The sequence below is a fragment of the Suricata suricatta genome, chromosome 4, assembly GCF_006229205.1.
Source record: "Suricata suricatta isolate VVHF042 chromosome 4, meerkat_22Aug2017_6uvM2_HiC, whole genome shotgun sequence".
Classification (NCBI taxonomy): Eukaryota; Metazoa; Chordata; class Mammalia; order Carnivora; family Herpestidae; genus Suricata; species Suricata suricatta.
In genome coordinates this window covers 11757818-11775850 of record NC_043703.1, presented here as the reverse complement: position 1 = coordinate 11775850, position 18033 = coordinate 11757818, and the positions used below count along the sequence as shown (strand labels likewise).

Below are 18033 nucleotides of genomic sequence, written 5' to 3'. Positions count from 1 at the left end.
GAGGGGGTTGTACGGAAAGGATTTAACAGACTGAACAGCTACACTCAAAGTTTTGTACTCAAAAACAAATTAATTACGTGTAGATAATCTTGAGATACAAAAATGCCTACAGGCACACGTCAACTACCACAATGACGAAGTATTGAAGGTGTGACTTAATTTTGAAATGATCTATCCATGTAAGGTATCTTTACAGCAGCCTTTTAGGTATATTTTAAATGGCCCTAGATTTGGTCACTTAACAATAAATACGTATCAAATCGTGTTTTTGGGTAATCTCCTGTGCCAAATTCCCCCAAACTGGGAGATAAAGATTTAAATACTGTTCTTACTCTTGTTTAGTCAAACTGGAAACATACGGAAAGTTTAATAACGATGAAACCTGAATTCAAGCAGTGTATCAATAGACAGGTGAGGTAATTATGGAAAAATCTGTCATATTTGGTTAAAAAGATGGGCTTCAACCAGGGAAACTCTCCAAAATGGGACATTTGGAAAATGGGACCATTTGATAAGTGAATAGAGCTTAGTAAATAACTAAAATAACTAATACAGTGTGATGGCAATTAGGAATTTGAAAATAAGTCATCAACTTTTATATGCTACTGGACATTATCTTATCTTTTTTTTTTCCTGATTCAGGAGGCAGATCTGTAGTTTATCAGTAACTATTAGGGGCGCCTGGGTGGCTCAGTCGGTTAAGCCTCCGACTTCGGCTCAGGTCAGATCTCACGTTCGTGGGTTCGAGCCCCGCATCAGGCTCTGTGCTGACAGCTAGCTCAGAGCCTGGAGCCTGCTTCGTGTTCCGTGCCTCCTTCTCTCTCTGTCCCTCCCCCTCTCATGCTCTGTCTCTGTATCAAAAATAAATAAAACATTAACAAAAATTATATCAGTAACTATTATAAAGAAATGGTAATATATACTGTAAAAAGCAAAGTGTGTATAGATTTTACTCAAAAACAAACTAAAAATGGCTTTTACAAAAAAAGATAAGCCCTCTTGTAAAAGCAAAGTATGGATTACTGAACATTAAAGTCTAATTTGGTCAGGTAAATTATTCAAGCCAATATCAACTCTACCTATACCTAGACATTTATACCTGGTGCATCATGTAATAATTCTTTGAATAGAAATAACCAGTAAGAAAAAAAGAAAGAAAGAACCTGTAATCCTAGATAGCTCAGTGTGAGAGACCGTATGTCAATACGAAACTGTAAGAGTTGTAGAAACTATGATGTCATAGTAATTAAACACTGGGATATAGATGAATAATAGTCTCAATATAAATTCCATGTATTAATTTACCTAGAATTCCCAACAATCACAGCACCCGAAAACCAGAGCTAATCCAGACAACAGCCAGATAGTGATGACCTTGAAAGGTGGACAGAAAGCCTAATGGTTTGTCATGTTGCTTAAAATTTAAATGCCAAGATATATCTTCTAAATTGCCAATCCATGCAGAGAAGTATAAGTTATTACTGGTTGGAAAAAAAATCCTCAATGAACTCAATGCATCTGGGAAGCTCACATTTTATGTTACTAGACTGACCTTAAAAAGATCGTACACTTAGCTCATCAGCCATTGAGACAGTTCCATTTGTAAGTGTGCCACAGCAGTGCAACTGAGGCCACTGGGTACCTCTCTGCCAGTGGGAACAGCACACTAATGTTGTGTATGGGTGTGTGCACGCGTGCACAAAAAAGCCTATAGTAGTCTGTGTATGTGCAGCGTACTTAAACATTTTCAGTTAAATGTCACCTGTTCCATCTGGCATTGATTAACTGAATCTAACCTTACATATGAAATGCTGTCCCTATTATCTGCCATTTAGAAAGAAAGCAAATGCATGACTGGCTTGGGCAACGGCAGACTTCATGGTTTAATTCACATCTCCACCATATTACCCTTTTCCTTTTTTTTTTTTTTAATTTGATTGGCTCTAGCTTTTTATTTTTTTTATTTATTTATTTTTTATTTTTAATATTTTATTGCCAAATTGATTTCCATACAACACCCAGTGCTCTTCCCCACAAGTGCCCTCCTCCATCCTTTTCAAGTTAGAGTTGAGAACCCCTTACAGGAGAATAATCACTTGGGATGCTTGTTAAAATACAGATTCCCAAAATAAATAAACCAAAACCCAAACCAAACCAGATTCCAGGCACCACATCCCCCAACCAAATATGGGGACGGGCAAAGCTGGGTGCTTGGGAATCCGAGTAACTTCTAACTAAGCATGCTGAAATCAGGACCACAGCGCCAGCTGAAGCTGCCTGCAGCAGGCGCACCACTTACATGTCCACAGGCTGACACGCGGCACACAGCTAGTCTATAGAACAAATCAGTGTATGTAAACAGAGAAATTTCCATGGGGATCCTGAGTGGCTCAGCCAACTGAGCCGACTCTTAATTTTGGTTAAGCATCCGACTCTTGATTTTGGCTCAGGTCATGATCTTGATGTTCGTGAGTTCGAGCCCTGCATCAGGCTCTATCCTGACAGTGCAGAGCCTGCTTGGGATTCTGTCTTCCTTCTCTCTGCCCTTCCCTTGTCCCCCTCCAAATGTAAAATAAAATAAAAATTAGAAATTTCCAGGTCACAAGGAACTCAGACAACTTCCAATTGAGACTGTAAGGGACTATGGTTTCAGTGTTTCTCCTCAAAGGGAAGAAAGCATCAAATGCAGTAGAGTGTGCCAGGCAGGGACCACATCTTGCTCACATTTCTATCTCCAGTACCTAGTTCAGTGCCAAGGAAGCTATGTAAATATTTGCAAAACGAAGCGGGACGTTTACGTCCTGGTGTGAGCCATGGGTAGAGCGGTTAGACAAGGTCCTTGGGCAAAGTTCACCAGTCACTACTACAATGACCTGAAGGACTACAAAAGGGTCCCCCTGGATACTGATTTGGGGGTTACTGAGAAATTTCAGCACGTGGGGACACAGTGAGGATGAACTGTATTTTCTATTTCCCTTCCAGAGTCCCTCTTGGCCCTGCCCTTCCTTGCTCTGTGCTTTGGGAGGTTAATGCTCCAGATCACTGGCCTGCATGTCCTCTGGCTCCTGGCTGAGTTCAGACAATGGGAGGCTCAGGAGGAGACTGGGGGGCAGGAGAGGGGTGGGGTGGGGTGGCTCTGCACTTGCCCCACTCTGCCAGGGTGCAGGACTGAGCTCTCCCCTAAAACTTGTCAGGCTGTCACTCTGTGTGGCTTCTCTCCCCTCCACTAACCCACAGGGGGTGGGTGGTAACAAGCTGCCGCTCACCTCCAGGGTACTGAGATAGTACTTACTGATTTCCCTATGCCCAGTCCAAACTTTTCAAAACAGTCTCCTTATTAGCCTTTCTTCAATGTCCTGAATATGCTACCTATTTCTTCAAGGGATCCTGAGCGAGGGATCCCCAAAGTCTCATGGGCTGTGTGGAGTTCTGACATCACAAGGGACTTGGAATTCTTCAAGCTGCACAGGCTCCAAATTGCATAACAGAATTGTAAACAGGAATGGGATGTTTCTTTTTATCTAATCCAAAGCAGCTGGGAGGGAGTCTGCTCTTTATATCAGAGTCAGGGAGGATGAGCTGCGATCAATAAAAACACATCTGAGGTCTGCTGTTAGGAGAAGTGTGTATTTTTATGCTGCTCCACGAAAATCCTATTAGGAGAGCACGAGGCATTTAAGTACATCTAATAACAGATTAAAGGGGCAAGGATCTTTATTAAGCTGTATATTACACACCTATGCCCATCAGCTTTTCCCAAAACTGGGAGAGGGATGTTCAACTTCTTTTTCTTGAAATGTCCTGACAGCCAGAGCCAAAAATGTGTATGGCAACTTCTGTTTTCCTGGCTTTTAGAACATACTCTTGGGGTGCCTGGGTGGCTCTGTCAGTTAAGCCTCTGGTCATGATCTTGCAGTTCGTGAGTTTGAGCCCCACGTCAGGCTCTGTGCTCAGAGCCTGAAACCTGGTTGGGATTCTGTGCCTCCCTCTCTCTCTGCCCCTCCCCCTCAAATAAACAAACATTAAAAAACATGTTTAGAACATGTTATTCTTTCAACTCCCAGCCAGTTTCAGTCTTGACGTGCAGTGGTTGCTCATGACTTTATAGCCCCACCGAGTCATACCCTAATCATTATAGATCATCACGTACTATGGACCTTGTTTAATATTTACCAACTTTATGCTTCAAGGACAGGGTGGAAAAATCCATATTCTGGAAATAACTGATAAGGTTACCTCCCTCACGTGTTTAGTTATCACTCAGACTGGATGCCATTCACAAATTTCCTCAAGAAAGCCCGTGCGTGATTTCCTAGATGGATTCCCTCGCCTGCCGTCACTGCTCCAGCCTGATATTAATCAGCTGAGCAACGCTGAGCTTCATCTGATCGTCCCCGCGGGGCAGGTCACTGAGGACTGTTTACTTTCAACTCTTCAGATGTTCCTGGCATCATTGCTTCCTTATCAAATTGCAAACAAAATGCTGGACCCCAGAGGTCTGTCTAGGCATGGGGGGACAAGGGTGCTTTCTGCAAGAGACAACACATTCTAGCCTCTTCTCAAAGAACCCAGTCAAACTCGCCTTGAAGGAGGAGTTCAAAGTCAAGAGCGTGCAAGGTTTCACAGTTTAGGGCAAAACTTAAAAATGACCGTCTGCCCACACATTTCAAGGTGGAGAGGCAGGCGAACTGCTAACCCCATGTAATAACTGGCCCTTTTTTTTTTTAAATCCTTCGGATACACAGAAAACTTTATCTATTGTGGTTAAAATTATTTTAATACTCATATGTGAAATAAACTCAATATATTATCCTTCTTTCTCATGCTTACTTTTTAATTGAAAGGTTCAGTTGAGACCAGTTTCTGACAGTGGTTCTTAAACTTTGGGGGCTTAAGACTCCTCTACATATCATTAAAATTACTGAGAACTTTTATGTATATGGGTGTTATCTCTCAGTATTTATTATATCAATATTATATGGAATAAAAACTGGGAAATGCTAAAAGCTGTATTAATTTAATTAAAATAATAAACCTATTCCATGTTAGTGAAAAATATCATCTCTTAATGAAAAAATAATTTCACCCCCCAAAAAAAATTAGGGAAAAAAGCAGCCCTCTTCTACATTTTTACAACTCTCTCTGACATCTTATGTCATAGGAGAAACCTGTTCTCATATCTGCTGCTGCTTTCAGTCTGTTCAGGATGCTGTGCTGGACGATGTATCCACAGAAAGTCCAGCCTCACACAGACATTCACTTGGAAAAGGAAGGACCTCAAAGACTTCCTAAAAAGTCCAGGGCTCCGTGGACCACACTTGGAGAACTGGCTCGAAGTGCAGTCCATTGACATGGTTCTGGTTAATGTCACTGAGTACGTTTGATCGTGGTCCTACTTACTGGACAAGAACGTGATTCAAAGTCCTAATATAAATCTTAGGACCTCCACATCATAAAAACAAATACAACAGAGGAAGAATGTCTTTCTTCTCTGTCCTTTCTCTCTACGCGAAGAAACAGACAACTTTATTTTTCCTTATTTAACAGACAGGCAGATCAATAAGCTTTCCCTTGAATGGCAGACACTGACCAAAGGGGAAATTCTGGGAACACAAGCACACAACTGGCATTTGTTCAAATTCCTAGCTTCATTTCAAAGCTTTCTGGTTCCAAGTTAGTGGCTGCAAGGTAATCCTGTTTTGGTAAGAAAGTCACAGAAATTGCCACAATGGTCTTACGTCAAACTCTCTGATCTCTATTGGGGGTGGGACAGGGTGGTCTTCTTCACTGGTGGTGAGAAGAATCTGGACAAAGGCACTCACAGGGAGGCAGGGAGCCCGGTCTGCCCTCGCGTGGCTTTGAGGGTCTGGGAGAGACTCGGTCAGTGTTGAAGCCACTGATTTAAAGGTCAGAGTGGCCGGTTAGTTCGGTTGGGTGGAGCGCGGTGCTAAAAATACAAGTCAGATTAAAATAGCAATAAAATCCATGAACTGGAGAAATTAATTGCTGGAAAGTATGAGAAACCTTCTGGTCAAAACATTGGACCTTTTAACACCAAAGGTGGTTGAGCCCTCAGCCTCACTTCCCTTCTTAAGGAGCTCCTCAAGCTCTCTTTCCAGAGAAGAGGAGGAAACCCTAGAAGGGGGAATTTCCCCTAGAAAGTGCAATGGCGGAGTTTCGCTGCCCCGAGACCCTCACTGACCCCCGCCCGTCGAGGCACTCACCTCGTTGAAATGGACGTCCTGCATTCCGACGTCTTCCATCATGGAGGCCTCCTCGTCTATGTTGGGGGTAATGACCCTGAAAGCTGTGCATCCTTGTCTAAACATGCCTAGAACGGAGACAGCAGGGGAGAGAGCCGGTCACTGACCTGCCAGTGGCCGGACCTGGAGCGCCCTTCCCGCCCGCCATGGTTCTGTGCTGAGTGACCTGACTGACTCTGAAATCTCTGTGTCTCAGGCTCCCGTTCTCGCGGGAGCCTCTGTGCACTCTTCTTCGTTGGCTTCCTCAGAGTTCACCTTCACCTCCCTCAATTCTTTGCTCGTCCTTTCAAGTTTTCACCCGCCTTTATGAAAATGTGTGTAGTCTTTAAATAAATTGCAACAGGTATTGGATCCCCAATTAATAGTTAAAAAAAATAACACTACTTTGATTTGGTAAAATGGGCCATGCTCAGGGACCAAGAAAGATAAAGCCAAAGCCAATCAAAGAGAGACACAGGACTCAAAAAGATCTGTTTCCTTCAAGCTGTCACCTCCCCTGCTCTGGCTGGGGGTAATCCCGAACTCAGATTAGAACTCTCTCTTCTTCACAAAGCATTCTCCCAAGGTGTAACTCGACAGCCCCAGCCTCGTGCTGAGAGCCTGTCTTAGCTGGTTCCATAGCCGCAGCCTGGGGGGTAGGGAGAGGCCTCCTTTCTTCCCCCAAACCGAAGAGCGGGAGCCCGCACAGCGTGAAGGCTTCCGGGCCTGCACACTCTGATTCTCCGGGGGAAATGGTGGGAGGCTGGGCTGGGGTAGACAACCAGGATGAGGATAAAGCCCTCCAACGATAATGGCCCGTTTGGGGCCTTCAGTCAACTTGGAGTCCCGGGGGAGAAGTTTTCTGCCTGTTGGACAATGTCAGCTGGGCAAAGGTGATCAAGTACAGATCAAATGCCTTTGCCACTCTATTTTGAGATCACTTTACAATAGAACAAAACAGAAGTCAAAACTTGAATGGAGATCCCCCCTATGTCTGGGTAAAGAGGAGTACAGACTATTCTGAAATCAAGTCCCGGAAGAGTAGATTGTGAAGTCAGGGATATTTTCCGCAACACGATGGTCAAGGTTTCCCAAGGTTGTCTAAGGTCTCTGCCACCGCCCCACTGTAGACCCGCTTTTATTCTTCGGAGACAAAAGCTTTCCCTACAACAAGCATTACTCTAGGAGCTGAAGGCTATGTAAACGTACAAAAAGCAAAATTATAGAAGCCAACCGCCCAGGTTTCCAGCTAGAGGCTACGTTTAAATATGCACCTTAGCTCCAGGGGGGCAAGGACAAGAGGGGTCCGAGTGCTTCCCCTCCTTGCACAGGAAGAGACCGCCATAGAACCCAGAGAGGACAGGCAGGCAGGGAAGGAGAGCCGAGCCTACCCATGCGATGCTGCAGGAGAAAACCCCGCACCTCTCAGTGTCACGCGGACGGGCCGCGGGGCCGGGCCCACCCTCTGGCTCACCTCCCCGGCGCCTCCTCTGGCACGTGCTGTGGCTGTAGGGGAAGAGGGGCGGCTCCGGACGGAGGGCTATGTCTGCTTCTAAACACGAGGAAATGGGTTACCTGACAAAAGGTCTCAACAGGAAATCACGCTAGTAGCAAGAGAATATGGAGCCCTTCTTTAATTTCTTTTTCGTTTGGGCTCTGACGTAGGCACAAGCCTAGACTCCCTTACATTCCATTCCAAACAGCCAGCTGCCCCAGCGATGCAGAAATTCCCTGGCCTTGGCTTATGACTTTACATCATTTCTCACTTTGTAAATGTACTTTCTCGTCTGCCAGATCTGGTGCTGCTGTGATCAGGGGACCGCGACCAGCTTTTCTAGCAACGTTGCTGTTCTTGATTTCAAAATGGAAATGAGCAACTGGTGTTTAACCCAAAGAACCCGTGAACGAATTCATGGCCTGCTCACCTGGAACAAACATACAATGCACAGATGAGCAGCACCCCACACGCCTGCCTTCTCCTTCCCTGAGGAGGCGGGGTTTCCTAGCCAGCAAGGCTGCCTTCCCACACGGTAAAACCAACTGGGCCACGGTTCCAGAAAACACGGTCTAAGAATCTCCTGTTACAACGGCCATTTGATTGATAAATAGTTCCAGTGAGAATCTTACGGGAAAATAAATCTCAGCTTGAGATTGGCCAGTCAAGGACACCCAGATGCAAAGCTCATTAACTAGTCTTTTGCAAGATAGGGAGGGCCATTAGTTAAAGGTTATACAATAACATGCCATATAGTTTTGTTTTTGATATTGGCATTTCTGCTGTGCCTACCAAGTCAAGCAAATGTCTTACCAGCGAATAAAATAATGAATATAGTGTATGCACACATCCACACACCCAAACCCCCCACCTTCCCAACTTTCTGAACGGCTCTCACTTGTCTTTGGTGCTTTCTGCAGCTTTGTATTCGTTTCACAAAACACAGGAATCATGTCTTACCTTTCCGTGTGAGATACTCTGCCACCAGGGCTGTGACATGGACGTAACACATTGCCGCCTACGATGAAAGACACGTGCTTCAGAATCCACGATTACAGAATGTGTCATAATGCTCGCGCACAGAAATCTAATGACTGCACACACTTACAAGGGTTTCTAATAGCGGACACCTTACCTTTTGAACAAAGTGGAACAATTCACATAGAGTGAAATTTTGAAATAAATTGCAAATTGAGACAAATGGTAGTAAATTTACTGAGACTCATTTCTATTTACGATTTACTAAATAGTAAATTTAGGATTACTAAATTTGAACATAAAAGATAAAAAAAAGCACTTTTTCTTATACTCTTGAAGATTTCTGCATCATTTCTCTTAAAGTAAAAAAAGACCCATTTGAAGAAAAGGTGTGTGTCTTCCTAGATTCTGGGAGAATTGCTCATATTTCAGCAGCTAATATATTTTTCTCTCAACTTACAAAAATGTAGTAACTACTTCCCAACATAGAATTATAAAGCAAAATTATAACTTAATATTAATTAGAGAACATTGTAAACACCTTAAAATGAAAGAAAAAATAAAAGTACTTTTTTTTTTTTACTAAGTTGCCACAGTGTTATAAAAAAATCACAAATAGCTATTGGAAATGAACCTGATTCTGATGCCTGAGCCCTGGTTCTTGTCAATGACAGAAAAATGACTACTAGTAGTAATAGGCACTTCACTGTTATTATAGCTAAAATATAGTTTAAATGTATCATCAAACAGAATGGACTTCTTATATAATCAATACATAAAAATAGTTACATGACACTTTCAGATGTAGAACATGATTTTACTAAGTTAGCCAATTACCAGAAGTTTAAGAGTAAAAGCACGCTGCTTCAGTAATACTGTGGATCAGACCTAATGTCTTAGGCACAAATTGTAAACACGGTTTTTAGAGGAACAAAGAACCTGCCACACAGCCTACTGCTTTCTTTAATTTTGCCCCTTTTACGGACGGTGTCATGGAGACCCAGAGGGGTTAGGAACGGGCTCAGTGTCACAGACGCAGAAGAGCTGCATGTGAGACTCGGTCTGTCTGTGGCCCTGCCGCCCAGCTCCCTGCCGCCACCGTCTGCTTAGGGAAACGCGGCCGCTCTGTATGAGGGCAGTAATCTCACACCGACCACATGCACAGACAACGCACCACCTGAAAAGGAAACAGCGATGTCCTACCATTGCTTTAGTAACAGGAAAATTAAACTTCGTCATAAAAGAGCTGAATTTTAGAACAAGAGAGGAGTTTCGATGCCGGAGCTGAGCCCACTTGAATCGCGGGCGTCTGTGTGAACACGGGCGCGAAGAGCTTGCAGGACATGCTCTAGTGGGGCAGGAACATGCCCCTCCCGTGCCGTAAGCCACTGAGATGCTTACAGGACTATGAAGTATCCCTTCTTTAATTAATCAAATATTTTCTTTTTTTTTTAACTCGGATATTTTCTTAAAATTAGTTTCTTTTTTTTTTTTAATGTTTATTTATTTTTGAGTGAGCAGGGAGGTGGGGTAGAGGATCCGAAGTGAGCTCTGTGCTGACAGCAGAAAGCCTGATGTGGGGTTTGAATTCATGAATTGTGAAATCATGACCTGAGCTGAAGTCAGATGCTTGACGGACTGAGCCACCCAGGTGCCCCCTTAAAATCGGTTTCATTTAGCGAATGAGACATAACTAGTTTTTCCCTAAAGCCCGGACCCAGAGGCCTGCAGGACTACCTCGGAGAGATCCCCGTTTTTGACGTGGATCCTGGCCATGCTGTCCAGCCACGTCTTCCTGAGCTCGGGGGTGCTGGCGTAGGACTTGGCCAGACTGTACTGGAGGTCCACCAGCATCTCCGGGTCGTTCTCGTGCTCCTTCATCTGGGCGGTGGCCATCAGAACCGTGCGGATCCTTTTGGTCAAGTCCTTCACGTCCGAGGAGAAGGTGGTGTGCTAAAGCAAGGAGGAAGAAGGACACGTGGCTTGCGGCCGAGCTCGGCCTGTCCGCAAGCGTACTGGACGAGGAGGCGGTCTCGGGGCCACCCACCTTGATGAGCCGGTCACTGTTGGCACAGTTGTTGATGATGGACAAAGACTGCTGGAACCTGGTCCCTCCAATCCCAACAACATCGGCTATCAGCTGGCTGACGGAAATGATGACCTTAGGGACACACACATGTGAATGGGTCATTTCACCTTCCAATGACTCCCCAGATGTGCCCCTGTCTTCAGTTAGGATGTGAATGAAGACAGGGCACAGTGTTGAGGACAGATCATTTCAACGCAGGAAACCAGGCCTGAGTCATCTTTTCTCCTTCCAAGAATCATTCCAGAAGGTGGTTTTGCCATCCTTAAGTAGTTTGTTAGCACAGCAAAATGCTAATCAGGAGAGCACAGAGGCACGAGAGTCAGATAAGCCCATGGCACTCGGACTGTTACTCACTTTCTCTAATAAAAATGGAGACCTTATCACTTACCTCATTGGTTGCTGGTTTGAACTTACACACACTAAATATTCAATAAGCGGACGGTCCTTTGTATTTCTTAGTGAAACATTCACATATTAACCATGTAATGGGGGAATCTGTCTTTACTGGGGCCTGTGAAGTATTCTACCCCTTACCCAGTGATTCGAAGTAAAAACCGGATGCCACCCTTATTCCCTCCTTTTCCTTCACCATCCCCAGGTACACTCACTCACTAAGCACCGTGAGCTCACGCTCTTCTTCTAACCTCACCACCATGCCTGGTCTAGGGCACCGTCTTCTCTGGCCTGGATTTGACCATGGTTTCCTCAGAGTCTCTCCAGCTTAGCCCTTGACTCCTCTGATCCATTCTCAGCTCTAGGTCCAGGCGATTCCTCCAAACATGCAATGATGTCTTCTCAGCTTGCTCTCACCCATATTCTTAATTCACCATGAGGACCGTGTCCAGCTCCCTGCACAGGTCTTTCCCCTGGCACATGCATGGCCTGAAACATGCTCACCCTCTAGACATGCTAACCCCTGTTCACCCTTCACGTCTTCTGAGAAGTCTCCCTGCGCTGGCCAGATGCAACCCCCCCCCCCCCCGCCGTGGCACACTCAAGCTCTATCACAGCACTGGGGACAGTGCACTGACAAAAGCCTTGGGGTCTGTCTGTCTTCTGGTGGACTGTACACCCCATGAGTGCCAGAGGAGGGTTCTATTTGGTTCCTGGTTGTATCAGTGAATCCTAGCATGTGCTTTGTAAACAGTAAGTATCTGCTTGAGAAAGGAATAAATACAGAGATGGAAGAGGCACTCCTACATGACTTTGTAGAAAAAGAGAGTCTATAAAAACACTTAAGACTTTCCGTATCTTGCACAGTTCCCAGAGCAGAGCGTCTGAGACACATTAACTCTGGAGGGATGGCGGCTGTGTCAGCAGACGGAAGACAGAAAAGAAGCGCTTTGGACTTTCTATGTTCTGGCTAAGATGTTTGCTATCAGGCATCCCCATGAAGATTCTAATAGATTGTGATTCAAAGGAATTTCAGTCAGTCCAACACCGAGTCGATGTTTAAATGTCACCTTACCGACAGAAACACGCTCTGGGTCCAAATCTTACAACGTGGAGAATGAAATAAACCAAACCAGGGAACATGACTTTCCAATTTTCCATCATAAAGCCAGACCTTGTCATGCTCACGCTGCGGTGAATCGGGAAGCGCGACAAGGTCTTCCCGCTAAAGCAGAACCCCACGGGGCGCCCCGCGTCGGCACCTGAGACCGCACGCACCTGCAGATGCGTCCGGACGAAGGACCTCTTCCCGGTGTAGTCAAAGTTGTTCCTCATGAGGAAGTAGAGCAGCTGGGAGGCCTCGGTGCGGATGGAGCTCAGCTTGGAGTTGCAGCATTTCAGGACCTCGTAGCACAGAGCGGCGCACATGTCGGCCCGCCCCTCGTAGAACGTCGAGGGAAACTGGGGGGAAGCGCAGAGAGCGAGGCCCACGTGGGGTCAGTGCTCCCTTCAACGCCAGGTGCCAGGCGGGCAGGTGCAATCATCAACATGGCTCACCTTATAAATGAATGACCTTAAGGCAGTGAAGACGTTTTTCAAAGCCGTTTCAGACTGATGTTTTTGAAGAAAACACAGGTAGACGTCGAAAACTTTTTTCATGAGAGGATTATGTCCATGGTCGGCCAGGAGCTGGTTCTGAAAACACACACGGACAGCTTGGTTAGTGAGATGCACTGGTCCCCTCTACTGGGTTCCACACAATTTTCAGACTCAAAAATTACATTTTCCAGGTACTAAGATAACATAATTTAAACAAACTGCCATGAATCTCTAGGAAAACACAGAGTCCTCCTGTGGTACAAATAAGCCTACAACAAATTCATGGTTTGGAGTTTTGTTTTTTTTTTTAATTATTTCTTTAAATGTTTATTTGTTTTTGAGAGAGATATAGAGAGAAAGAGCACGAACAGGGGAAGAGCAGAGAGAGAGGGAGACCAGACTCCAAAACAGCTCCAGGCTCTGAGCTGTCAGCACTGAGCCCGATGCAGGGCTTGAACCCATGAAATATGAGATCATGACCTGAGCCGGTTGGACACGTAACAGACTGAGCCACCCAGGGGTCTCTGCTTTTTTCTAACAAGGGTGGGACTAATTATAAAACTTCCTAGCATACCGTAAAATGGTTTAAAGGACAAGTGTTCCTCAGTACTGATTTGGCTTCTATTCATTTACTTATTTTTACTGGTTGCCAGCCACCAACATGGAGGTAATCTTTCTGACATCTTAATTCCAACCATGAAGTGCCATTACAGATTTTGGCTGATGAACAAGCTGGAAAAAAACCCGCTGAAGTGAGGTCATCTAAAAGTTACATTTGTTTTTTTCCAGGCTTCTCAGGGCACCTGTTAACTGATGAGTAATACGCAGACAGCTTGGTCAGGTAAGAAACGTACAGGGCCTACAGATCACGTGCATGGATCGGCACAGGTCAAATGAGTCTTACTCTTCTCAGCTGTAAAATGGCGACCCTAGAACGGACCAGGCGCAGCTACTGCGAAGACATGAGTCAAGGATAGAAAGCATCCGATGCACGCTTTGGTCGGGCTCAGTAAGTGGTGGCTGGCAGGACTTTAACACGTCATGGACTTTACTTGACAAAGCAAAACAGCAAGGCCACAATTCATACCTCTCATCATTCTGCAAAGGTTTTCACACCAGCAGTAAATTCACACTGACTGAACACCTTGTTCAAAACTCTCATCAACTGCTGAACACACGGGTAGACAGAGGTGTCACCAAGCTAGAGGCCAGCATGCAGCCACTGTGCTTAAATATATGTGGCACTTAAGAGCTACATCTTCAAATACAGATAAGCCTGGCTGCACAAGGTGTGCTTGGGAACAGGCACACGTGAGCATTTTGGACAAGCAGGCAAACACATGACAAGGGGCCAGCATCTCAAACCAATCTTACAATTTTGCCAAATGACCGGAGATCACTATGTCCAAGTAATTCTGTTAAAGAGCCAATATGGCTGGAGTATTCGCTTTAAGCTTGACCTTACCTTGTTTGGGGAGAAACATTTTTACTCAAGGAACACGTTTTGTTTTCTTACGTCCAGTGACACAGATGTACTCACAGCCGGTAGGCCATCTGGGATTCACAGTGATCTCTGTAACATGAAATACTGAGCCCGGTACTGAATTCCATCATGTGAAAGAGAAGCAATTTAATGAGTAGAAAATGTGACTTAATTAACTGAATGTGACATAATTCTCAACCATGAGCAGCTGTTCACCAATTGGGGGCGTGGGAAGCTGTTTCCAGTGTTTGGGGAATTGCTGACATGCTTTGTCGTTGGTGAATGTTACTTTCCCACGGGCCACTGTCCTCTCTACTTCTGGCTGGAGTAAGGTTTGCACAGAGCTGGGTGTGAGCTTTCCTTCTCTCAGCACTCTCTGGGGGCGATATCCAGAAGAGATGCTGTGTAGAAAAATCGCCAGGAGCCTGGTCTTGCTGTTGGAATTGGCCTGTATCCAAGTTCTTACCCCTGGAGTCAAATTTTCCTTCTTTTCACTTTCTCGTCAATGTGTTTGTTCTCATTTTCAGGATTTAGTCTTCTTGGGTTCTGATCTCAAAACCCACTTGCAAGAATGCAGTTAAAACTCGCTCACACTAGCATATAAATAACCCCCCATGTAAATGGGTTGAGGACCCTTCAGGCCAGACACACTCCCGTGTACCGGCTGCCTTCTGTACTTTTCACATCAATCTTCTCTCCCTCTCTCGGTCTCTCTGTGTGTCTGTCTCGTTTTCACTTATTAGAAAGTAATATAAACTAAATGTAAAAACAAAACCTTTGAATGATCAGAAAGGACTAGGAGGGCTGGGGGCGGGGAAGCAAAACAGAACCTCCCTTCCCTTTTCCACTCAGAAACCACCACAGGTACAACAGCGTGTACCTCGTGTCCACCTTGTTATCCCTGCGGCCTTGTACTGAGGACAGGAGAATTTCATTCAGAAAATTAAACGGGACGTTACGACAATACAGAAGGCATGGCTGTTCTCTAGCAACAAGGAGGAGAACAGGTTGTAAAGAAATGTCAGGAGCTGTCAGATGTGCATGCAGGTGTGACTGTTACAACACGTCCTCCTCGGCGGAAGGAGCCTTTCAGAGAATGAATGCCCAAAATCAGGAATTTCTAAAGATCCAGGAACAGGATAAAAACAAACTTAAACCTTGGGAACCAAAATGAGATGTCTAGAACCATGTTATTTAAAATAGATGCACCTTTCCTAGGCAAACGGCATTTAGTTTTATTTAGCCACTGCTTTAAAAACCCGGTTTAGAGAAGAGCCGTGTCTGCTGCAAACGCTCACCGACCACTACGGCGGCCTGATTTCATGCATCCTTGCAGCCCAGGCTCAGGGTTGTGTGAACCAGGCCGGAAACTGCCTAGCAGAACCCAATGATCCAAGTGCCCCTCATCGCGTCCTGATTCTCCCCGTGCAGCTCAACGCAAGAAAAGGCACAACGTGGAATTGCTAAAAAAAATTCTCAGATTAAATCTGTAAACCCGTCAAAAAGATCATCAAAGGCCAGCGTTGACTTGGGGTTCTGTTAATCATAGACACTGACAAATAGCCAGAGAAGAACAGTATAGGTCTGCATGTAACTACCTTGGTTTATAAAACACATCCTTTTATGTATTAAATGAGACAACATGCGTGAAAGCGTCCAGCACAGGACGAGCAACTGCTAAGTGCTTGGAAAGTCTCTTCTTTTTGTCTACATGAGAGATCATTGAGCCACCTTGACCCCACTCAGCTTAGCTTTTCCTCCCTCTCTCTCTCTCTCTCTCTCTCTCTCTCTCTCTCTCCCGCCCGCCCGCCTTTCCATCCCGTCAATCCCTCCCTGCCACGCCTGGCTTAGTGGAGAACAAGAACTTTGTCAGGTCAAATGTGCAGTGATCTTGGGCAGATCTTCTAACCTGTCTCTGCCTCAATCTCCTCTGTGAAATGGGTGCTAAGAAGATCCACCAGGGCAGGCTAATGTGAAGATTAATGCTTTGAGGCACAGAAGGCATTCAATAAATAGCAGGAAGCTAAAAATAATAATAATAACAATAATAATGTTTTTATTAAGGGCTTAAGTCTTTTTAAACATTTTCTCTGTTAAGAATATGATTTCTTGGGACACCTAGGTGGCTCAGTCAGTTAAGCACCTGACTTTGGCTCAGGTCATGATCTCATTGTTTGTACGTTCAAGCTCCGTGTTGGGCTCTGTGCTAACAGCTCGGAGCCTGGAGCCTGCTGTGTCTCCATCTCTCTGGCCCTTCCCCTGCTCACACACACATACACTCTCTCAAAAATAGATAAACATTAAAAAAATTAAAAATTGAAAGAATATGATTTGACTATCCATGGCAACTTATTAGATATGGTCAATTAAGAGACTCAGTGACAAGAGGGCTGTATCTGTGGAAGATGATTTCTCTCCAATGTCAGTTAACTGAGTGTAATAATTTAATTTTTCTGAAATGCTCCAAATGGCACTTCAGCTGAGTAAATACCTGCAGAGGACGTTCCTAGCAGCTGCTGTGCCAGAGGCCTTCCGAACCTGTGCATGCAGGCTGGTGAGCCTGCAGTGTGGCATGACCCCCACTAATGCCGTGACATCTGCCCATCTTCCACTTAGTAATGTGGGGGCTGAGCTTGAAATGTTTTTGCACGCAGGCGAAGAGACTTTGGCAGAGATCACCTCCGCGCTAAAGCTCAGTCTTCTCTGTGGGTGTCAGAGACCCTTTGTTCTAAGACCAGGAAGGCACGAACACAGGGTAGATTTTTTGGATACTTCGTATCAATCCATCACACAGTAGGAGTAATTGCCAAGTTCCAGGAAAGGAGACGAGGGTTTCCAGATGTCAAGCAGACCCAGCTCAGGCTTAGATCTGGCTGATGGCGGAGCTGGGAATAAAGCCTGGTCCATACCCACCAAGTGGCAGGTTCTTTCCAAGGTCATCTAACTTTAACCAAACAACAGGAGGCAGATCCTATTTTTCTAATCTTACAAATGAGAAATCTTAGGTCTGGAGGCACGACATGATTTTCCCGAGGATGTTCGGACAATAAACGTCATAATCAGAGACCATTAGACGTCATTTCTCTCTTGAGAAGTGGGCAGAACCTCCGTGGTGGTCAGAGGCTGGAGACCCGGGAACCTTAATGAATGCTCTTTTTTAGTATGAGAGAAGCATTTTTAAGGGGGCCAAGTAAGGACCGCAGGCTGTGCCATGAAGACTGTCTCTGTTCTCACGTGCCGGCAGACACACCTCCGTGGCACGTGCCCGTCCCCCCTGCCACGCAGCTCCCGGCTTCCCTGCCCGTTGGCACACTGGGGCCCAGGCAGAACGCTGAAGACCGTGTCCCAAATGCTGTTCTGAACTTGAGGATTCTCAGTTAGCAGTGGTACAGGTATACCTGGCCAATACGCACATTAAAAATGCCACTGCCTGTTTGAACAACATTTTTTAACTATAAACACTCACAAGAAAACAGAAAGAGGTTCTCCACATGGTTGAGAGCAGAGACTCTGAAGCTGTAGCACTCGGGTCTCACCCGGAGATTTTCGGATTCAGCCAGTCTAGGTCAGGGCTGAGAATCGGCCTTTCTAACATGCTCCCGGGGTTACAGCTGCTGCGGGGAGGGGACCACAGAGCCACATGAGTGGAGGCTCCATGCAATAAGACGTGCTGTCCCCCCATATACTCAATTAGAGTCTGTCTTTCCTGGTCTCTCAACTGGGTTCCTAATAATGACATTTCACGGGAACACAA

The 18033-nt window shown here is 45.4% G+C and overlaps 1 protein-coding gene across 13 annotated transcripts in view; it reads right to left on the bottom strand.

Annotated features, from left to right (window-relative positions):
- The window catches only part of DOCK9 (dedicator of cytokinesis 9), a 283577-nt gene that overhangs the window by 25082 nt on the left and 240462 nt on the right, over positions 1 to 18033 (bottom strand). For 7 of the 13 annotated variants that reach the window (XM_029936502.1, XM_029936506.1, XM_029936504.1 and 4 more), the window contains 6 exons: positions 12755 to 12892; positions 12476 to 12658; positions 10763 to 10876; positions 10453 to 10668; positions 8698 to 8755; positions 6225 to 6331 (listed from right to left, as the gene is read on the bottom strand). In XM_029936502.1, coding sequence (XP_029792362.1) covers positions 6225 to 6331; positions 8698 to 8755; positions 10453 to 10668; positions 10763 to 10876; positions 12476 to 12658; positions 12755 to 12892 — 816 coding nt within the window. Of the gene's footprint in view, positions 1 to 6224; positions 6332 to 7716; positions 7795 to 8697; positions 8756 to 10452; positions 10669 to 10762; positions 10877 to 12475; positions 12659 to 12754; positions 12893 to 18033 lie in introns of all 13 variants that reach the window. The other 6 variants (XM_029936495.1, XM_029936499.1, XM_029936494.1 and 3 more) reach the window with 1 other exon arrangement.